Genomic DNA, 24,575 nt, shown 5'->3' with positions numbered 1-24,575 from the left:
CTTCATCACACACAATCATTTGGTTTGTGCATTTCATCTATAATGCAAAGAGTGGCCCGTTAAAGTGTTTAGCCACTTAAAAATGTCTGAATGTATTTGTATGTGATAAGAAGTTATCCAGACTGGCTTTCATTTTATAAAAAGCTTTTCAAGGCAAATATAATAGGATTGTTAAATTTAACAAAACATTGTATTTAGACACTGGTTGTGAAATTAAATTGAGAAGTTAATTCTGATGACACTTGCTTTGATATTTTGTCTTAAATCCATGGATATTTAAGTGTTAACACGTTTTTTAAAGCCACTTTAATAGGCCCATTCACACCGATGCTGATAACGATATAGACTTGGTTCCCAAAATCGTCCTCAATATAAAAGAACAGCAGAGTTCACATCGCAGCTATAAACAATATAGCACAAAATATTTAGATATGCAGGAAATCACAATGGATGACGATTTCGATACATCTATATATGTTTAGATCTTCACAGTGAAAGGTAAAACTTCCAAAATCTCTGTAAACAATGAGTGACGTACACAAGAGATCACTTCCGGCGCTTGTGCAGACCGAAGCGCCCGCGCCCTCAGATCACTTGGACGTGGCTGTGGTTACAAGAGGTAAAAACGATATAAATACTGTTCATTTTCTCACACAAACCACTCGTTTCGTATCTTAGGCCATCAGTGTGTGCTTACATTTACGAGTCATTAAATCATGTTTAATTTGGACTTCTCTGTGCATGCTTTTTGAGGTGGTGACCATAGACCTCCATTATATGACTGACAGACAACAACGGTTTGACCTAAAAATATCAAAATTGGAAATACTGCGGAAACAAAGACACCTACGTCTTGGATGCCCTTGAGGTAAGATAAAACATACCAAAAATTAATTTCAAAGTGTACTATCCCTTTAATGACCGAATTTTCTTTTTTTGGGGTGAACTATCCCTTTAAGAGCTTGAGCATTTAAAGCGTCAGACAAAGAAACTGCATCATGCTTTAATTAAACAGAACAATATTGTCCGCCGGTGTGACGCTAATATAGTTAGTTAGTTGAAATGTAGATGTTATTAGAGGATGTTATTTCTCCTGCATCATATAGCCTGCCCAATCTCATTTCAGATTCAAAGAAGGTCGTTTTTATGGAAAGTTTTGGAGCTTCTTATACATCCAGATTTATATTTGACTGCCTACTAGTTTAAATATAACATCATTATTGGCCCGCCGTCTGACTGAAGTTGCATTTGACTTTAATGCCACAAGTGGTCAACAGAGGGCAGTGTGTGTTGAACTTTAGCCAGTCACTGGATTAAACTCAAGAGACTCACTGAATGAGGCTTTCTCTCCAGTAATTCCTCTCCTCTGTTCTTCTGTAGGCTCGTATCTTCGAGACGGGACACTTCAGAGCTCACACTGCCACTCCTGCCCTCGGCTTGTGTCTGATTCGCCTCTATATGATGAAAGATAAGCTGCAAAACACAAAACAAGTGTGTCAAATAAGACATAGTGGGAACTGCAGGTCATGAAAGGTGAAAATCAAGCTTTTAATGTTGTTTAATATCTATGTGTTGTATTTAATATGCTTTAAGACAAACCATGTGTGAATTTATAAGTCGACAGAATTTCTGAGTATTTTCTCCTTAAAACTGCAGTGAACCAAAGACAGTCTCAAAAACATGGTTTAAATCGCTGGTGTTTTTGACGTCACAAACTACTTTAACCAATCAGATCAACGTGTGATCGTCAGCGAGTGAATCTCTGAGCTGAGTTAGTGAGTGGAGGCGGGGCTCATTTGCATATTCATAGAGACATGTATACTAAATGAGCCAAGAGTGTAGAGTTACATTCAAGATATTTTAAGGAATGACAAAAAAATCAAGGAAAACACTTTTAAATGTATAATTAGTTTTTAGAGATATAATAATTGACCACAGGGGGACTTTAACTAAAGGGGCAAGACCGGGGCTAGTTGTCACACTTTCTACTATATACTATCAGTCAAAAGTATGTTTAACTTTGTATGTTTTATATATATATTTTAAAGAAATCAATACTTTTATTAAGTAAAGACGCATTAAATTGATTACAAATGACAGTAGAGACATTTATAATGTTTCTTCGACAAAAAATATGAAGCAGCACAACTTTTTTCAACATTGATAATAATCATAAAAGTTTCTTGAGCATCAAATCATCATATTAGACTGATTTTGAAGGATCATGTGACACTGAAGACTGGATTAATGATGCTGAAAATACAGCTTTAATCACAGGAATAAATTACATTTTAACAAATATTGCCATAGAAAACAGATATTTTAAATTGTAATAATTTTTCACTGTTTTTACAGTATTTTTGATCATATAAATGAAGCCTTGGTGGACAAAAAATACTCTTTCAAAAACAATCTTCAATTGTTAATTGTTCATTTATTATTTTTGTATAGACCTTGATTAGCCAGTTTAGGATGTTTGATAAGTCGGTCTCTGGAAATAGGGTTTAATTCTCCTTAAAATTAAGACCCCTTTAAACTAGGTGTTAGAAGGATTTTTTTTAATGCAACCAAAAACCATAAAGTTACTTCCCCCGAAAAGAGGAGGAAAATAATTAAATAAAATAATAAATTCTGCCACCGAGTGAGTGCTTAGACAGAAAAGCATCATCTACAGCCATCACTTATTGGTAGAAGCATTTCAGACACAGGAATCTTTATATCATCAGTGTTTCTATGGCAACAGAGATTATGTCAATGTCATTTTGAGACACCATCGAATAATTGATTTACTGTCATTTTTCTGGGTTTTGTTATATTTGTAGAAAGATAATCCCTCTCGGCACACGCCGCCCACTCACAGCATCTCCGCTGTCCTTCACTTCACAAGCGCTGAGGCTTCTGTCTTTCACACGCATAACAAGTCAAACCAGATAGCCACAATAATGAATGCAGGGAATTGGTTTTATCCATCAGGAACAGATTGGATTGTGAACATTTGCCATTTCAAATAACATAATGGAGTTGGAGTGGAGAGATCACAAAGTAAGAAGGATTGTGACGAAAACATCTTTGCACTCCTTTGTGGTTTGTTTCACGCAGCCCATCTAACTAAAGTATCTTATGATTAGTGTTATTTACAGTATAGCCTACTATTATAGTATTTATTCATATTTTGAATTAGCTTTACTTTTATGTTTTCAGTTTTCATTTAAATTTTAGTTTCGTTAGTAATTTTTTTATGCGTTTCTTTCTACTTTTTGCTTTTTTTAATCTAGAGAAAAGCTCTATTTAGCTTTAATTATTTCATTTATTTTTAGTAATTTTGGTACTTAGAAATGTTAGAAATTAGAAATGGTGCCTTCTTGGCAACAAACTCAGTTAAATAATTAAATAACACGGGGTTCTTCAGACCCTTTCTAAAACCCTAGAATTCACAGCCTTTAATGCGACTCCATCAGACTGAGTCACTCTCTCACACCAGTTCAAGCGGCTTCCCACGCGCGAGTGTTTGTGTGTTTGTGTGCGGGAAGTTAAAGAGGAATTCAAGAAGCTGATGTCCTTATGAATGACTTCTGTATTTAAATTACAAAAATTGTGTGTGTGTTGGTGTTTGTGACTCGTTTGAACTTGAGTGTTTGACGATTTTACAGTTGCTTGTCTTAATCTGTGTGTGTATTCTTGCATGTGCGTGAGGACTCAATTACACACTTGAGCCTCTGATTACTCGTCATTACGCCTTTAAGAGCGATTGGGAGGGGTTGCCATAGTAACCTGACCCCAGAAGCCTTTGAACAATTACTCTTGTACTTTCGAAGAAGCATTTAGGAAGCTTTCCAGCATCTGAGCGTAATTTATTACAAGCCTACACTCCGCGGTCTCAATCATGCTAATTCTATAATTAACAAGCATAATGTTATTAGCAGCATACCGGCGCTGTTGCTGCATCTCTGAGCGTTTGGATGAACAAGCATCGCTCAACTGAACCGACTCACTGGTGGATCACATGATTCACATTTGACAACGGTTTGGTTTTGCATGATCTTATATAGATAAATTTGTTGGTTTGATCATTTATAACTGCTTGGGTGATTAACAAAAAGTTCCAAGAGTCTTGCTTCTAAAATAAAATAATGGTGTTTTTTTTAATAGGCCTATATAAAAATTATAATATGCTTAATTCAATTGTATTTTTTGTCACACCTTTTGCATTTTTTTACACTCAAAAAAAGTTTAAAAAACAATTCCATCAAATTTAATTGAATAATCCTATAGGCTACATATTGTGAATAATAATAATAAAAAAAAAATAGAGCTAATAAAACATTTAGTAAAAATCTTAAAAAGAAAATAATAATTTCCACATAAACTAAATGGTCCATTCTCTTTTACCATTAAGATTTATAGTTGTACTTCGGAAAGTCAATTTCTGTTCAGACACATACTTTAAAGTTTTTTAAAGTACCATTATTGCTTATAGGAAAAACATAAAAAGTTAATTTAACATGCATCACAATGGGAAGCTGCATTAAATAGCATATAATAGGCTTTTAATGGCTTTACTGCTAAATTTAACGGTAAGAAAAATAAAACAAGTCATGAAACAGCAAAGATCAGACACCACGTCATAGGCCAAACATTGTTTTGGCCAACAGATGATGCAATTAATAATTGTATGAATTCTAAAATGTTTGTGACAACCTACAGCTCGACCTTTCTGCTATGGATCACCCTTCATTAATATAACCTTGTATTTCAGAGTATTTCATAGTCACAGAGCTAGTTCTTTTTACAGATACACAAATGTATATGAAAACATATATCTGCATTGCACCAGCCCTCAAAGGCTTATGGCTTCACTTTTTGCTTTTGCTGGGGAACATTTGAAAGCTGGTTATGTTTAGTGTGGGCTTAATATTCAGTCTATTGTTTATTTGTTTTTTAGATGTTTGCATATGAATATGTGAGCAGATTTTCCGCTGTAATCCATCTTTTGGTAGGCTCACTAAATGCCACAGACATTAAAGAGAAATACTAAACACTGTGAGAGAAGATTACCTGAGCTGTAGTTGGTCAAAATGATGCTAACTAACTCGCCTAAACCAGCCTAGACTAGCGTGGGAATGCACGTTCTTCCTCTCAGAAGTCTCTAGGCCTATATGTGCAATTCAGACAGATAGCTTATAAAGAGAGATTTGCGAGAAAGGCTATCTGTTTTGTGATAAACCTCACAGGAAACTGCCGGAGTGGTTTTACCTTTTTAATGGCCGTTAATCCCGCGCGCAGTTGGCGGGCACTTAATCCCGCGCGAAACCCAAAGCCACTTTGGCTAAAAAGCCCCATGCTGTAAACCTGCCACCGCTTTATCCACTCGTGCCCGCTCATATGAGGAGGATACACGGTTAGGCATCGACAAGTGTTACAAACGAGATATAAATCTGACAATCGCGTCGTTTCGGGTTTTAAACGGTCACGGGAAAACGAGCGGGAAAATGAAGCGGCGGTTGTGCGCGATCCCGCTGAGAATCTACGGTTGCCATGGTGAAAAGTGGATTAATCGAAGTGACGCTTTCAACCAGATCGAGTGGTATTCGCAACATCAAGCTGACTTGAAATAGACCCCAGAAAATAAATTTGCTGGTAAGATGAGTCACTTAATTCAAACTTTTGCTGTAGTTTATAGCATTATTGTAGCTGTATTGCATAGGTTAGCCTATGTATTTTCACGTCACATGTCTATGGAGTATTGTTACTTTCAGGCATAACTAAAAATGTGTGTGTGTGTGTGTGTGTGTGTGTGTGTGTGTGTGTGTGTGTGTGTGTGTGTGTGTGTGTGTGTCGACAGAATTTTTATTTTTTATTCATACTTTGGCAGGGCAAGTAATTAAGTTGAATTATATGTTTATTATTGGTCTTGGTAATTATCTTATATGACATCAAATTGCATTGCCTATAGCTTTAGTGAATATTATCGAAACCAACCCAATCATAACACAGTATTTTTTGGTTTATTTCACACATTAGACTACCTTTTTGGAATCCCATCACTATTCCTGCCAGTTAAAATTTAACCCTTTTTTATTTTATTGTCTCCTGAGAAAATCTGATAATGTGCATATATTAAACCTAACGTCCGTGTAACGCAAAAGAAGAAATTGAGAAAACACCCCATGGTTCTTCAAAACATCTTCTTTTATGTTACACATAAGCAAGTAAATCATTTGGAGATGAAGATGAGTAAACAATGACAAAATGCTCATTTCTGGTTGAACTATCCCTTTAATTTTGAGCAACAAAATTCAGTTCATTTTCCATCACATTATACATTCACATAGGTGTTAATTCAGCCTGTATCTGATCCTTCCAGCTTTAAATCCACTGGATTAATCAAACACCATCCCTTAGACTTTCAGTCTCGAGTACTAAAGTGCCACAAGGTGGTGGTCTTCTGCTGGTCGGTGTCTGTTTGAGGCGGGGTACCCCAAGGGACTGGTATGGGGCCCCTCACATTTTAAAAGCATTTGTGGTGCTCCCATAAATGAAGCCCCAAAACAAAATAAAAAAAAATCAACAAAAACAAAAAGATGATTGGATATTGACAACATTATCATTCAAATGCAGACACCCTGTTCAACGCCTGCGCTCGAGCTTTCAAAAACAGCAGAAAATCATCTACAATCATTTACCCCTTCAAATCTCACTTTTAAACATGCAATGATGAAATAATCAGCAGTTGTCGTTATTTAGAGGAGAAGCTCGGGTTTGCAGGTGCCACGGCCGGCTGGATGCAGCCAGTCTCGGGGTTCACGGGTGGGAGGGGTTGAGTCGCGGACTGGGATGTGTGTGCCTGATCGCGCTTCGGCAGTGTTAGTGCGTGACAAGAAGACGAGACGACACCTCAGCTGTGGCTCTCCGGTGCCCCGCCGTTTACCGGGCTACCGACCCCCAAATCTCCGACGGATCACCTGTGGGAAGCACGCGCATCATCCGTAACCTTAGTGAATGGAGGCGCGGGGCAGGTAAGAAGGACCGTCACCAAAACATCAACCTGTGCGCGGACACACACTCTCCGCGTGAGTTTGGGTCTGTGGAAGCAATGGTGTTCTGGAATTAGGAGCGCTCTCTCTCTCTCTCTCTCGCTCCCTCTCTCTCTCTCTCTCTGCAGATTATCGACCGAGCGCGAGCATCTCAGTTAAATGGGTAACAGCATGACTTATTGGGAATCAATTACGTGCTATTTCATGTGCATTGCACATGTACGCAGTTCTATGTGACTTATTGAGTATGGCATATTTGCAGTGTTAAATATGCAAGATCTATCGGACCCTTTAAAGACTGAGGTGTTGTTTATGAGATGTATTTGACTGTGAGCACATGGAGTGCTCTGGCCACTGCAGTGTGATGCGTTTCAGCACCGCGGACAGCGCGAGCTCCCGTTCACCCGGTTATCAACGGCAAGGTCGTTCGTTCTCATCCGTCCCGTTTTGAGTGGAGCTTTCTGACCAATCAGCCCGACATTTGCATTCATTTGAATGAAGTGAGCATTGAATGCCAGCATGATTTCAACGCGAATGCCTTACTGACGAGGTTTTTGATTGCAGTTTTGTTTCCCCTGCTATTGTTTCTTCTATGCCGGGGGCAAAATGATGGTTCTCTGCGATGCATTAGTTGTTTTTCCCTCCATTCAGCTCTTGCCATAATGTTTCATTCGAAAGTGAGACAGCATTTTGGTTGTGACAGAGTGCTGTCTCTCTAAAGCATGTTTTAACGAGGACCAAGGGTCCAATCTGCGGTTTGGCATGCGAAACTAGCCCTTGGATTCAGCTGAGGGAATTTTTATTTATTTATTCCGATGCCATTGCTGTGAGACTAAAAGGAGTTGCTTGTGAAAACCACAAGTCATCTTTTATTCTGAAAAATTGTCACCTCTTTTTTGGTCTCTATGTGGTCCGCACTCGGAATGAATGAGTCTGACAGCCAATGTAAGTGGTTTTGGTTTGTGTCGAGGGTTTGAAAGCTTTCTCGGTTATTCTTGACAGCCTTGTAGAGACCGACTGTTACATGCATACAGAGCACGCACTTCTTTCTTCTCTGCAGTTCTTAATGAAAGTTAGGCTACTATTAATTTCTGAGTGATTTTTTTTCCACTCAGTAAATTTTGTTAGGAAAAATTACCAAGAAATGGCAAGTAACATTGAATTAAGCATTGTCATGTAAAATAATTGTTTTATTTACAGCTTAGATATTTTTGGGGGGAGTTTCACTGCAGCACCAGAATGCAATTGAACGCTGTCATCAAATATTGAACATAAAAGTTTTAGAAGGTTGCGTGTGGTTAGTTCTAGGTTAAAGATAAATGCGTCTCTATAGCACGCATTGTGTATTATCGTGCAATTCATACACGAAAATGAGTTGAAGTTTTCGCGTGCATTTGATACGCAGTTCATTTGCGTGCAATACACACGCACTACTAAACCTACCCTAATCAACCCATCCTGTTCATGTAAAAACTAATTTTCGCGTTTAAATCGCACGACACTGCGTGCTATAGAGACGCATTTTAGTGTGTTCGGGTGGTTACTGAAACGTTTCCCCGTTCATTTGTTTTTAATTCACGTTGCACTTTTTGCACTGCGTCTGTCCTGCATTCAGTGTGCGGCCGGCCACCTTTTTGCTCGTTTTGTGCTCGTGTGTTGTTGTTGTGTGTGCATGTAATAATATTGCTGTGTCCATCTCCTCTCGTTCAAGGTTATGAGGCCCCTCATCTCACGCCGTCCCCAGCTCGAGGTTGCCACGGCAACGACCCAGCATCCGGCTCAGGGTCGCGGTGGAAGCTCTCGGACAAATGACAGCGCATTTCAAAGCAACAGGATCCCAGAGTCTCGGTGTAGTAAAACACGGAGTCAATAAGTTCATAATTCAGTCAATAATTGTCAATAAGTTCTGAGAAGGAACGAAGCAGCTGGACTGTGACTGTGCCTTTAGCACTGAAGTGTAAGTAAAAACACCCTCTGATTCACTCCAAAATGTTCCCTCTCGTCGTTTTGCTATGGCGTCTGACGTCTCTTGCGACGGCGGCCCAAACCAACGAGAGGCGCGTCGTCGCCCACATCCCCGGCGACGTCATCATCGGAGCGCTTTTCTCGGTGCACCACCAGCCACCGGCCGACAAAGTGCACGAGCGCAAATGCGGGGCGGTTCGCGAGCAGTACGGCATCCAGCGGGTCGAGGCCATGATGCACACCCTGGACCGGATCAACGCCGACCCCAAAATCCTCCCCAACGTCACGCTTGGCTGCGAGATCCGGGACTCCTGCTGGCACTCCGCCGTGGCCCTGGAGCAAAGCATCGAGTTCATACGCGACTCGCTCGTGGCCGCGGACGAAAGCGAAGAGGCCGGGGGCGGGACCAGGTGCGCGGATCCGAGCGCCACGCCCATGAAGGGCAAGAAGCCAATCGTGGGGCTGATCGGACCGGGATCCAGTTCGGTGGCCATTCAAGTGCAGAACTTACTGCAGCTGTTCAACATCCCGCAGATCGCGTACTCCGCCACCAGTATGGACCTCAGCGACAAATCACTCTACAAGTACTTCATGAGGGTCGTGCCTTCGGACGCCCAGCAGGCCAGAGCCATGGTGGACATAGTCAAGAGATACAACTGGACCTACGTATCTGCCATACACACCGAGGGTGAGTGCACATATCTATCTTTTATAATCAGTAAGTGGATTCAGAATCATTCGGCTTAAAAGTTGGAATCATTTTGACCGGTTCATTAGAAGAAACAGACCATAAAGTTGCCCTCAATAATTTAATCCCTTAAAACTCATCTTTGATACATATTTAAAAGATTTTTCCTTGAATTTTTTTGTAACGCTTAATTATCTTGATTGTATCTCTACACTCTTGCCTCATTTAGTATACGCGGCTCTATGAATATGCAAATTAGCCCCGCCTCTACTCACTTTCTCAGCTCAGCGATCCACTCGCTGATCTGATTGGTTTAGGTAGTTTGTGACGTCAGAAACACCGGCGATTTAAACCGTGCTTTGGTTCACTGCAGTTTTAAGGAGAAAATACTCAGCAATGCGGTCTACTTATGAATTTACACATGGTTTGTTTGAAAGCACATTAAAAACACCACATAGGAATATTAACAACATTAAAAACTTGATTTTCACCACAGAGGAATTATAATAGTCTTTCTTTGTGAATTGGATTCAATGACTAATTTATTGGACTTTCTGACCGATTCAATACAAGAATAGCATCATAAGAGTCATTTGATTGTGAAGTGGATTCAATGAATAATTCCGTAGAATGATTCAACTTGTCAGTCTTTTTGACCAATTCATGATAAAAATCAGGCAATAGGTGTTTGTTTTTTGTGTGAATTTGAGTTAGTGAGTAATTCATTCGGCTAATTCAACTTGTGAGTCTTTTTGATCAATTCATCAGAGGATTCGGATCATAAGAGTAATTTGTTTGTGAAGTGAATTCAGAGACCAATTCATTGAACTGATTCAACTTGTGAGTCTTCCTGACTGTTTCATTGCAAGAATAGGATCATAAGAGTCGATCTTTCTAAATCATTAGACTCATTCAAGTTGTGAGTCTTTTTGACCATTCCATTACAGGAATCAGATCATAATATTCTTGTTTGTGAAGTGAATTGAATGACTAAGGCTACTTATTTTGATTAAGTACCCAATTCACTAGAATGATTCAGCTTGTGAATCTGTTTGACCAATTCATTACAAGAAGTGGAACATACTGTAAAACCACAGAGGAATTAGCGAATAATTTATTAGACTCATTCAACTTGTGATTCCTTTTGATCAGTTCATTGGAGGAATCGGATCAGAATATTAATTCGTTTGAGAATCTGACTGATTCTTTTGCTGCCCGTCCTGGTCACGCTGTTCGTTAGACATGTCTCCTGAAAAGACATGCAATGGTTGTCTATTACATTGTGTCGCAGTATAGTGATGTTTGTATCTCATCACATTCAATTCAGACTGCAAACTCTCAACTCTGGTAAAACGTGGTTTATATTACCATGCCGGCTTTATCCTGCATCAGTGCAGTGCTGCTCACACACACACACACACACACACCCGTGCATGGTGTCTGTTTCAGAAGTGTCATCTGAATTGTGTCAGTGTGGGCTCTTTAGTGTCCGATGGGAATTGTGTGTTAAGATGTCTGAGAAGGAGTGTGTGTGTGTGGATGTGTGTAAAGAGAACGAAAGGCTCTTGAAAGTGTGAAATGGACTTTTCACCGGCTACATTCACACTGTCATTTCTCAGGATTGAAAACTGTGTTTATGTGTGTGTGTGTAATATGAGCGTGCAGCGAGACTCAAGCCTGTGTTCTCAGTGTCCCAGGAATCGATGCGACTGACCAAAGCAATATCAAGGACGGCAATGAAACTGAAAGTCTTATCACTTTTGGCCAGACCAGCGTCCAGTCGAGCCAGAGGTGTTCATCCGTCAAAACTTCATTAACCGAAAGCATATCTGACTTTTATATCTTTATATGGAGAGCAGAGTGTTTGAGCAGAGTGTTTGAGTGTGTGTGTGTGAAGTACAGCACTGACCGGATCCTATCGTCTGTTGTCTGTGATGTCACTCTGGATTAGAGACTGTGTGTTCTTGTGATGTCATCAGTCAATCAGAGTTGTCCAGATGATGTCGTTTTCACATGACGTTTACAGTCCTGCACCAGTCGAGCAACTGCTATGGAGATGAATGGGTGAGGTTTTGTAGTTAAAATGATTTTTGTTGTTGTTTCATTTAGTATCAGGTAATTTAGGCTACTTACCTTTTCTTCTTGTTCTTTTCTTTTTTTTTTTTTTTTACAGTTTAACATTTTAAGGAAATGTTTTTTTTTTAAGAAAATGTTTTCAATCTCATTTGTAGTAATATCTCGACTCTGTTCTTCTAATGATCCCGCCTTATGGCTCTGTTCTCACATCTCATATGTTTCTTTTCCTCTGTCACTCTCACACACACATACACACACACACACACACATGCACACATGTACTTCCATCCCTCACTCCACTCTCTCTCCTTTTATCCCACTGTACCCCCCCCCCCCCCCTACATCCACAAATGATCTATATGACTCCAGAGGCTTGTTTGTGTGTGTGTGTGAGGCAGTGTGTACAGGTTTATATTACATTATGATGACCAAATGTCCCTCAAGGATAGTATAACCTGAGATCTCCTTCATTGTGGGGGTCAGACAGTGGCAATGGCGTAATACACATTCTAAATTATGTTTTTATTTACTTATTTATTTATTTATTTTTGAAAATCTAGAAATGCAAAAAAGGGTTGTGTTATGGGTAGGTTTAGGGGTCGGGTTAGTGTGTGTGTGTGTGTGTGTGTGTGATGAGTAGGTTTAGTGGTGGAGTTACTGTAAGGGGATAGAAGGTATAGTTTGTGCAGTATAAAAATATTATGTCTATAAGAGTCCCCACAAAGATATCCCAAAAACTATATGTGTGTGTGTGTGTGTGTGTGTGTATGTGTAGTTCAGGGTTGTAAGCACTTTTGCAGTCTGGTCCCCAAAGTGGAGGACCTGGAATGTGTCCCGTGTTTAATTAAGATGGCAGAGAGTGTAAATCTCTCTCTCTCTCTCTCTCTCTCTCTCTCTCTCTCTCTCTCTCTCTCTCTCTCTCTCTCTGTCTGTCTCACACACACACACACATACAGGGGTTGGACAATGAAACTGAAACACTGGCCAATGTTGGAGGTTTCACATCTATATGCATGGCGGCCAATCTTCAGAGTGAAGCACGGGTGGATCAGTGATGGTTTGAGCTCCAATATCATGACAATCCTGATTGTATTTGATGGACACGACACTGCCGAGGACTACCAAACCCTTCTGGAGGATCATGAGCACCTGATGCTCATGATCATGCACCAACACACACAGCAAGACTTGTGACAGAAGGGTTTGATGAAGATGAAAGTGACGTTGAACATCTCCCATGGTCTGACAGTCACCAGATCTGAATATTATTGAGGTGTTTTGGAGGAGCGAGTCCACCAGCATCATATAGTGACCTGGACACTGTTCTGGAAGAGGAACGGCTCATAATCCCTCAGGTCACTGTGAAGGACTTCTATCTGGCATTCCCAAGATGAATTGGTGCTGTATTTGGATGCAAAATGAGGCCCTCACCATACTAACAAATGATTGTGTTGTAAAACCAGGTGTTTCAGTTTCATTGTCCAACCCCTGTAAAGAGAGAGCAGAGAAAAGAACGTGTTGTTCACCTCAAGATACTTGTTAATGACCAGACAAAACAAAGACTCACAGACTGAGTCATGCTGTAACAGATCAAGATTGTATATATCAGTGTTGTAGTACTCGAGACTCGGACTCGGTCTCGAGGCCATATTTTAATGGTCTTGGTCTTGTCATGGACTCGTGTCCATTTGGACTCGGAATTGACTCGTACTCGAACATTTTTTTTTTTTAGGACTCGAAATTATTCCCGAGTCCACTCGTGTTCAATTAAAAATATTTTTCATGATTATTAATGTATGTTAATAAAATATTTCTTTAAATTGATTGACACGCCCAGTGATTGGTGATTTTCTAGTGCGCAACTGCGCATGACAAATTGTAATAAAATTACTTTTAACACCACCTACTATGTGGCCTTTTTACCCTAAACTGATCATATTTTTTAAACTCTAAGTAAATTCAGTAAAAAAAAAAGGATTTCTCTAAGTAAATAAAAGTAAATTAGGTAATAAACCCTCACTGGTCTCGGACTCGACCGTCTCTGGTCTCGGACTCGACTCTCTATGGACTCGGTGTCGACTCGGACTCGAGTGAGGTGGTCTCGACTACAACACTGGTATATATATTTTTTAAGTTGTGTGTGTGTGTGTGTGTGTGTGTATACTTTGCGCTGTATGTTCTTTGCGAGCGTCAACGTAAAACCTTTGCGCAAGAACGCAACAGCATTAAAATATTATTTTCCTTCCATCTCATATTTTTTCCATCACACTGTCCCTTTAGGGGCTCCGTATAAAACTGTAATAAACTGAAATATTATCATAATTTATACATTAAATAATGTCATTTATTCCAGTGATCAAAGCTGAATTTCCAGCATTATTACTCCAGTCTTCTCTTCAGAGTCACATGCTCCTTCAGAAATCACTCTAATATGATGATTTGGTGCTCAAGAATTATTATCAGTGTTGAACACAGTTATGCTGCTTCATATTTTTATGAAGATATTTTATTATTCAATGATTAGAAACTTTTTAGTAATGTTTTACCGTCACTTTACTTTTCATTTCAGGATGAATTATCTCTCGATCTGTTCCAAACCTGTGTAACTTTATTTTTTCACAAAACAAGGCATTTAGAATAATGTTCACGCTGCTCAGTGTAAATCAAAAGCACCATAAAGTCCATATTTCTTGTGCACAATATTCCAAGTCGCAGTAGTTCAGTAGTTAATAGAGTTCACTTAGAATTGTCATTTGTGCAATTTGAATATGCGCATATTTAAATTGAGCACCGTTTGATCTGTTGTGAGACGTCAATGATGACGTAGTGTGTCATGCTATTGCCAGACTCCAGCAAAGCATGCTGGGAAAATGCACACAGTAGTCATGGGAAATGAAGCCATTGTGTTCGTAATCAGCATTCAGAATGTGTGTGTGTGTGTGTGTGTCTCAAAATCTGGTGGATTGTAACCTTCACTTAAGATCTCAAGGACTTCATCTCTCTTCCCACGCTTGCATCCGTCCCTCTCTGTCTGCGTCTCATTGGTTCTCTCTCTTCTCCTCTCAGGAAGAAGCAGCTGTGGAGAGAGTGATTGAAGGATGGAAGAGAGATTAGTTTAACTAAACTGGGTGGAATTTAAAAGCAGAAAAAGTGGCATGAGAGTGAGAGATTGGAGGAAAGTGAGTGAGTGAGAGAGACGGAGAGAAAGCCAAATAGTGTGATTAGGAGAATGATGGAAAAGAGAAATAGGATCAGTTCAGTTCGAGGAGCTCATCAAACACGTGCTCTCAAAACGATAGTTCACCCAAAAAAATGTTCTCAGGGGAATTTTACACAAAGGTTCTCAAATGATGTCATGTTTCTGAACGGAACCTTTATTGTTAATGAGATCGTTCATCCAAAAAATGAAAATTCTATCGGTGTGTATATTCGCCCTCATGTCATTCCATTCCTTCTTTCTTTTATGGAGCACAAAAGGGCTCAGTCGGGGTCCAATGGGGTTGATTCGTTTCTATTCTACAGAAGAAATGAAGTCATTCTCGCTTGGATGAGGAAATGATGACGAGTTTTCATTGTTGAGCGAGTTCCATTTAGAACCATGACATCATTGCAGAACCTGTCAGAAGTTCACCATTTGTTTGAGAGCTTAAAGGGATATTCACTTTGAAATTAATGTTTAGTATGTTTTAGCTTACCTCAACGAGATGCAGGTGTCTTTGTTTCCACAGTATTTTCAATTTTGATATTTTTAGGTCAAAGCGTTCTTGTCTGTCAGTTATATAATGGAGGTCTATGGTCACCACCTCAAAGAGCATGCACAGAGAAGTCCAGATTACACATGATTTAATGATTCGTAAATGTAAGTACACATTGATGGCCTAAGACACGAAACGAGCGGTTTGTGTGAGAAAACGAACAGTATTTATATCATTTTTACCTCTTGTAACCATGTGAATGTATTGAAAAGGTTATTTATCGAACTATATGGGGTTCTGTCAGGCACATCACACCTTTCCCTGAGGTTCCCATCATTTTAGGGATTTAGTTTTAGCAAATTAATTATTTTTTTTTAAATTAACTTTTCATTTGAATTCAATTTTACATTTTACAAATGAAACCGCTTGTAAATACTTTATCAGTAGAAAAAAATATATAAATAATCCATTAAATATGAAATTATTGTGCAATTTTTAATATCATCTTCTTAAATATTTCCCCCTAAATTCATATATATATATATATATGTATATATGTGTGCGGGCGCACAGGTGTGTGTGTGTGTGTGTGTGTGTGTGTGTGTGTGTGTGTGTGTACAAAGATATGTACTGTAGTAAGTCATGTTGTACAAAAATTTTTAAAATATACATATACATCAATAAATAATAATCAATAAATTCCCATGAAATAAATTGAGTATCAATAAATTCCAATGAAATAAATTGAGTATATATATATAATATTTTAATTTTATTTATTTTTTGTACTCAAATTATTTTATGGGAATTCATTTTTTTTTAAATATTTAAAACAATGATTTTACAGCATGACTGACTACATATCTTTTTAATTTTCACTGAAAAAAAAATTTCATGATTTGTAATCACAACATTTCTTCTTTTGTCAAATCGACTTAAATAATTTATGTAGTTCAGATAACATAAAACATAATATTTTGAGTTTCTAATGATTAAATCAATCTCCTTCATTGTATTAACTCAATTTTTCCATTTCAATGAACTTAAAATTTTAAGTCAACCAGGTTACTACTTCATTTTTTAAGTTAAGCCAACAATATTTTTTTTACAGTGTATATATTTTTTTATTATTATACTATGAAATTTTGTTAGTAAAATGAGCCAAATAGTCATTACAACAATGTTAAAATGCTTAAATAAGTTTATTTTATTCAAAATATAACTATTATATAAAATATATAATTCTTTTAGAGACAAACATAACCCAAACTTCCCTTGTTGAGATTTTTCATTTGAATTAAATTTTATGAATTAAACCGCTTGTAAACATACTTTATCAATAGGAGAGAAAATGAAGTAATCCATTAAATATGAAAGTATTATGCAATCTTTATTCCTTATATACAAGCGAGTCAAGAACCCCGACTGAAGCTGTCTTTCTAAGAGTGATCTGCATTATCGCAGTTATATTCTGCATCCTTCAACCTGAAGATAACAGAGGTGTTATGAAATCATCCGAAGCAAGGTTAGACTCTTGCTTCCTTGCATCTGGGAGACAGTGCATTCACACACACACACACACACACCTGCAAGCACTTGCTTATGCGCTGGAGATCGCAGGTCTCGTAAGAGAGGCGCGTCTCTTTGTTTCTCAGACTTCAGGGTGAATGAGAATATTTTGAATGATTATTAATGACAAACCGGCATGTTCTCCATGGCAACCTCTCTACCTTCTTTCACTCGGCCCTTTTCATTTGAATTGTAAACTGTGAGTTGCGTGGGTGGACGGAGTGAGCGAGAGAGACGAATAAAAGCGGGCTCGCGTTTGCGAGGAGCGCGGGAACACAACCGGTTTAACGAGACACAGAATGTGCCCTTAACAAGCCACAACAACCTTTACCAGCGACAACAATCTCACAACCTTTTCTCAATGACACATACACACACAGTGCTGCATAACACACTTGACTTTGGCTCAAAAGGACACAGTGACACTCAAGAACATACAGTCCTGCCTCGTTTAGTTGCACTGGCTCGTGTGTGTGTATGTGTGTGTGTGCATTGAACCGTCTGTCTCTTACCTCGCAAAAACTGTCAAACAAGCATAGGCCATATGTCATAATTACCATAAATAAGAGATGACAACACTGTACTTGCACGTATAGCCTACCCCAGCAAACAAATTTAGGTTCTGGGAGCGTTAGTTTTTGGTTCCCAGAACGTTCCTAGAACTTTCCGTTAAGGTTAAGGGAACGTTCCTGGAACATTCTCCTTACGTTATAAAAATTGACCTTAAAAATAACCTACATGGAACGTTCCGATAACGTTCTTGTTTGGTTCCCCAAAAATAACCTCTGGGACCATCCGGGAACGTTAGGGGAACGTTCTGTGTTTGCTTCTCTTGTTTAAAATAAATCTGCAGTGGTCGCGTGGCAAAAAGTCGTATCTCCGAAAATAAAGAGTCACAATTTTTAATTACGAGTACTAAGATCTCGAAGAGTGAATTATGTAGTTTTGACAACAAAGTCCCCCTGTAATCCCTTAAAACTCATCTTTGATCACCAAAATTACATATTTAAATTTTTTTTAACTTAAAATATCTTGAATGTAACTCTACACCCTTTCCTCATTTAGAATACGTGGTTCTATGAATATGCCAATGAGCCCCGCCTCCACTCACTCACAGCTCAGAGATCCACTCGTTGACGATCACACGTTGATCTGATTGGTTAAGGTAGTTTGTGACGTCAGAAACACCAGCGATTTAAACCGTGTCTTTGGTTCACTGCAGTTTTAAGGAGAAAATACGTATGAATTTACACATGGTTTGTCTTAAAGCACATTAAACACACCACATAGACACATAAACAGCATTAAAAACTTGATTTTCACCACAGGTGGACTTATTAAAATAGAGACAACTATAAGCGAGCCATTTCTAAATTAAAAAAATGTTAGTGTGAGCATCTCGACCGGCTCAACCAACAACTCTGACTCAATCTTTCAGGCTATCAGATCTGTTCTTCATGGTAGAGGTTGTGTTTCTTAGCGTGTGTTTCATATGCATTTCATATTTCATGCATCTCCAGGGGGTCATGGATCTGTTGCCATGCTGTTTTCACCACTACTCTCCGTTTCTGCCAAAACAAGGCAGAGTCTTGCGAGTATCACGGCCTTTCTATGTAAATGTGCCTTTGTTTTCCGTGCAGCGCCTCCTGGTTTATCATCAGACTGGTGACGGTTCAGACACCGCATAGAAGGGCCTGTATTTCATCTTGTTATAACTTTAGAAATATATTTTTAATCCTTTGTACTGTAAAAAGCTCAAAATGGAAAACAAGCTGATTGTGACTTGGCACAGCCACAAGTATCATGATTACAAGTTTTGCACACCCTTGTGTACTTGATTACATCAACAGAAAATTAGTTTGAGAGATCGGAGAAATCTATTGCATTTTCAAGAAAGCATTTTTTTTTTTGATTTGGAATAATGCGCACTGATGAATCATGCGCAATAGGAGCGGTGACATTTATTAAGTAAATTGGGTTACTTTTGATTTCATATCGTGAATACTCATTACACAAACCATTTTTAGCTGCAGTTTATTTCTTTTTCAAATGGAAAAAGGAATCGGTGATCAGGTGGGATTGAGGAAATGTGTTTTTGAATACGCCGTCTCACACCCTGAGCCGCTGTGGGCGGTTTACTGTCATCCTAACTCTGCTGATGCACTATGACATGTACAGAAACACTATTCTGATCTCTGGGGCCGTATCGTGACTTCATGATCCGTGACATATAGAGAGCCTAAGCCCCTCCCCTTCCGGTCGATCACCATGGGACCTTGTTTCGGAAAAATATTGTATGGTATTAACAAACATTTTGATCTGGTTTGAATTACAATCAATTTAAAGGTGCATTTTAAAGTAAAAAAAGTCTTAGTTTGATGTAAAATATTGAGGTATAAGACACATAAGACACTACAAACCCCAAAGGCGCACATTTTCTCTCGATGAATGAAGCTAACTTTTCTGAAGCTGACGTCTGTCGTTGTTTCTCTAGTCTTACGTTATATTACGCCTTCATGCCTGAGTGTTTTGTGCCAGACATGCTCGTTGTTTCGCTTCCTGGGAGATGTAGTTCATTGAGCGATTTTCAAATAAAACTACATGTTACTCTTCTGTTTCATGACAAACTGCGACTTTCTTGACTTTCAGAATTATCTTTTAAATTGACACACATCATATGTGTAATTCAGGGCACAGTTCAGACAGAATAAAAAGAGAAGTTGTCTCTCGCCATTGACTACCATACATATTTTTTCCGAAATAACGTCCTATGAGCCGGAAACAGAGGGGAGGGACTTAGGCTCTCTATTGGCACTGAAGTTATGACATCACTTTGTAGGCCAAAACGCGGAAGTGAGTTAGTATTTTGGCACTTCCGGTAGGTTTTTTGAATGGATTTTTGCTAAATCGCCTGAAATAAGATCTGAAAATATTTTCACGTTTTGATCTATGACAAAAAACACACCAGTTATAACCTGCTTGTGGTTTTTTAAACTTTATATAGCCTTCAAATGTATAAATTTCGGATTAACTTGTAAAGATTATCTTGATAGACAAAACGTGTAAGGGTCACAACTCTTTGTTGAACACAGATCTTATTTTTTTGCAATTTTCCAAAAGTCTATGGGAAAAATGCATAGCTATTCGATCGAGGGAACCCATGCGCCGCTAACTTCCGAGTTGTCCTACAAAGTGACGTCATCACTTCGGGACTCTATTTACAGCGTGTTTTCGCAGCGTTGAGCAATGTAGCCAATCACAGACCTCTCTGTTGAACTCTTGAACACAATGACCAATCAGAGGTGATTAAGTTAGTCAAAATCCACAATTTTTGTTTGTGTTCTGCACACTCGCAAATCCGCTCATCATAACAAAGTGTAGACACGAAATAAGAGGGTTTGAGCCATAACTACATTAACCATGTTTTCCTTATATTAAGAGTGATTATGTTTTGATACATCGTTATTTGTATTGTATCGCGAGATTTGACTAGTTTATACGCGCTGCGCATGTGTAATAATTTGAAGAAGAATAAGCCAGAAGGAAGGGTTGGTGCTAGACAGTCTTTTGACTTTGAAAAGGACCATTCATGTTTTAGGAACGTGTATAAAGTGTATAATATATATCTTAAAATAATCTGTAAACAAAAAAAGTTTTACAAGACAAGTTATAGATTCACGCATCAAATCCTTTGTGCTGAACTCTTGTGGAAATGGCATATCACTGATCGCCATTACAAAGAGATTCATTCATAATAACAGATCTTTGTGAGATCGCAGTGAACTGAGGTCAGTGACAGATTTTTACCGATTATAAATAGAGAACTCTTTACGTGTGTTTATGCCAATTAACATCCTTTTTAGCACTTTATCATAAACATACAGTACAGTATATATCATCTGCTGAAAAAAATGAAATATTTAACATGTTATGTTGGGCTAATTTAAACACTGCAAAAACATCATGAAGTGATTATAATAAATTATCATGTGTTAATTATGCTTGACAGTGCAGTTAGCATTAGTTTTAACGACGACTCATGACAGATGTTGATGTTTCTGAAATTGTTGCTTTTTTTTAAAACCTCTTTTGCTTGTTTAAAACACATTTAAGCTTCTGTAATTATTTTTATTAATGTTTTAGTTATATTTAGTACTTGTTTTTACTTGATCAAAAGTGTCTTTAAAAAAAGAAACCATAAAAAAATGCTGGGTTGTTTCAACCCAAATTTGGGTCAAATATGTACAAACCCAAATGTTGGGTTAAAAATGTAATTTAAAATTTTAATCCAACTTCAACTTTTTTATTTTTTAACCCAATTTTTAACCCAACATTTGGGTTTGTCCATATTTGACCCAAATTTGGATTGAAACAACCCAGCATTTTTTAGAGTGTCAGAGAACAAGGTAAAGAGAGATTTTAAATGCTGAAAATGAAAAAATAATGTGGCAAAACTCTGCAACCCAATTGACCTTTGGCTAAGCCACGCCCTCAAACGTGATGAGCCAATCCAAAGCCCTTTTAGGCAATAGTCTCTGGCCAATCACAGTGCGCAGCAAACCCAATACACTCGGACATTCTCTGCTTCCACATCCATTAAAATGTAGTTAGTCAATTTTCATTCGTTTTTTCTTGGTTTTTCAAATGGTGTGTCAACTTTATCAACAATCAACTTTATTAATCCCACAAGGGGCAATTAGTCCCGAAAGGCTGGGCGACGGTGTGTATTTTTTTACCCTTTCCCAAGCCACATCTCTGTTCTGTATTGTTCATAACATCTGTTTTCTATGTTGTTCCTCTTTCGATAAAAGAAGTGAAAGCAGAGTGGATGTGCTTCTGTATATTCATTGAATTGTCATGTCGTTTGAGTTCAATTTTTGGTTTGGTATTGGACAGGCTATAGTCTTCACACCTGACATCAGCATCTTTACGGAGGCGGCTATTTATTCAAGCACATCAGAGGAGAGAAACTCATTTAAAGCAAACATGCAGAGAGAGAAGTGGCCCTTAGATGGCCAGAACAGGAAGCCAAGCTGAATATTAAACCTGCAGATTATAAAATAATACCAGATGTTGTGTCGTTGTAGTTGATGTTTGTAAATCCGATGCTAGTAAAGCAAAGCTCCATTCATAAAGTGCAAAACTGCAAAAATAAGTGTTCTGAAATCTCCATGGTTACATTATCACAACATTGAGCTCATTAGCATACTGTAGGATCATTTACATATCAATGTTCAGGATCTTGAAAAGACAGTCCTGTAGTGATGAATGATGATGTATTACCGGATTATCAATAGGATTTTTCCATTGGCTTTTCCCTTAAATGACAGAAATCTGACAAAAGTCTTGAAATACAACATCTGAACAATATCTTGAGGTGTTGCAACTGTATAAGCTGAATAATTGACTCTGGTTCGTAGGGCTGGGTATTGACACAAATTTCACAATTCGATTTGATTTCAATTCACAAGCTTGCAATTCGAATCGATTTCGATTCAATATTGATTATTTTGTGTATCAGTTACAATAAATGGCAAATTTTTTCAAGGGAATCAAATCTCTTAACTAATGCTGTAAACTACACTCTAAAAAATGCTGGGTTGTTTTAACCCAACTTTGGGTCAAATATGGACTAACCCAGCCGTTGGGTTAAATTTTTACATTACATTTTTAACCCAACATTTCGGGTTTGTCCATATTTGACCCAAAATTGGGTTAAAACAACCCAGCATTGAGTGTATGGTCTATATATATAGTCTAGTTGTAGCCTATAGACTTCATTAGCCTAAAATGAAGGTAATAATGAACTGTTTTGTAGCTATACAAACACTTAAATTACACTTTTATTTATTTTTATAATAAGAAGATTGTATGAAATATAAACATTTAAATGGTGGCTGTCATAAAAACTTGCCAGATTTATTCAAATATGCATTAAATATTGAAGAACATTAAGATTATAATGCATATGTAATATGGTGTATATATTTAGCAAAATGCTCCTCTCTAGAGTTATTTTTTCTAGCTGACTAACGAGTTATTTTTTCTAGCTGACTATTTTTTCTAACTGACTAACATTAACTTTGATTACACGACAAAAGTGCCATGAAACTCCCGTTGAGGTCCACTGAAGAAAGAAAGTTATACAGGCGTTGAAAAACATAAATAATGACAAAATATTGGTGTACTTTTCTCATTAAATTCCTCTAAAGGATTCGCACACACACATGAAATGAAAACACGTCCTCTCGGTGTGTATTCGCCACGGCAATTAACCATGATGTCACACCAAATCAAAATAATAAGCGCGGATCAATTTTCCAGGCGTTCCGGATGCTCTGTGTTTGGTTTTGTGTTTATTAGGATATGAATAAAAGCTCTTTGTGTTATTGAGATCGCTGTCGTCTCCGGTGGCGTTGACCTGAGTTACACACACTCGTTCAGATTGGACTGGAAATCTGCCCAGTGTGTCTGTAAGCGCTGTTCTGTGGTCAGGTCAGGTGAGCGAGAGACAGAATCACACACTCACTTTCCGGCTCTGATGAAAGAAAAGCTTTTCACTGCTGTTAAATAACCATCCCTTTAATTCAACAGTGAATGATAAGAGTGAATGATGTGTGTGTGTGAATTAGCGTGTGTGTTCATGTTTGTATTTGAGTGTCTGTGTGTGTGTGTGTGTGTCAGTTTGTGTTTGAGTGTGTGTAAGTGTGTGTTTGTGTATTTGTATTTGAGTGTTTGTGTGTGTGTGTGCTCTCGTGTGTGTGTGAGTGTGTGAATAAGTGAGTGTGTGTGTGTGAGTGTGTGTCTGTGAGTGTTTGAGTGTGTGTGTGTCAGTTTGTTTTTGAGTGTCTGTGAGTGTTTGTGTTTGAGTGTGTGTGAGTGTGTTTGTTTATTTGTATTTTAGTGTTTGTGTGTGTGTGTGTGGGGGGGGTGAATTAGTGTGTGTGTTCATGTTTGTATTTGAGTGCTTGTGTGTGTCTGTGTGCGTCTGTCAGTGTTTGTGTTTGTGTGTGTGTGTGTGTGTCAGTTTGTTTTTGAGTGTGTTTGAGTGTGTGTTTGTGTTTGTATTTGAGTGTTTGTATTTGAGTGTTTGTGTGAGTGCTCTTGTGTGTGTGAGTGTGTAAATAAGTGAGTGTGTCATCTGTGTATGTCTGTGAGTGTTTGTGTGTGTGTGTGTCAGTTTGTTTTTGAGTGTGTGTTTGTGTGTGTGTGAGTGTGTTTGTGTATTTGTATTTTAGTGTTTGTGTGTGTGTTTGTCAGTGTTTGTGTTTGAGTGTGTGTCAGTTTGTTTTTGAGTGTATTTGAGTGTGTGTAAGTGTGTATTTGAGTGTTTGTGTGCGTGTGCTCTCGTGTGCGTGAGTGTGTGAATAAGTGAGCGTGTTTGTGTTAGTGTGTTTGTGTGTGTGCGCACGTGTCTGTGTGTGTGTGCGTGCGCGCGTGTCTGTCTGTGTATGTGTGTGCGCACACGTGTCTGCGGGCTCATTTGTGTGAGTGCTTGTGTGTGTGTGTGTGTGTGCACATTTGTGTATCCCGATTTGAATCTGCATT

The 24,575-nt window shown here is 38.4% G+C and overlaps 1 protein-coding gene across 2 annotated transcripts in view; it reads left to right on the top strand.

The window, feature by feature from the left end:
- Positions 1-6,838: 6,838 nt before the first annotated feature.
- The window catches only part of grm5b (glutamate receptor, metabotropic 5b), a 71,129-nt gene continuing 53,392 nt past the window's right edge, over positions 6,839-24,575 (top strand). Inside the window, exons 1-2 of one of the 2 annotated variants that reach the window (XM_039660333.2) lie at positions 6,839-7,016; positions 8,746-9,687. In XM_039660333.2, the coding sequence (XP_039516267.2) occupies positions 9,024-9,687 (664 nt within the window). In that variant the 5' untranslated portion in view covers positions 6,839-7,016; positions 8,746-9,023. Of the gene's footprint in view, positions 7,017-7,178; positions 7,535-8,745; positions 9,688-24,575 lie in introns of those variants that run through there. The other variant, XM_039660334.2, reaches the window with a different exon arrangement.

This window comes from Pimephales promelas, chromosome 16 (genome assembly GCF_988280905.1).
Source record: "Pimephales promelas chromosome 16, fPimPro1.hap1.1, whole genome shotgun sequence".
Classification (NCBI taxonomy): Eukaryota; Metazoa; Chordata; class Actinopteri; order Cypriniformes; family Leuciscidae; genus Pimephales; species Pimephales promelas.
The sequence above is the reverse complement of the archived record's forward strand: the minus strand, read 5'-3'. Positions and strand labels throughout refer to the sequence as shown.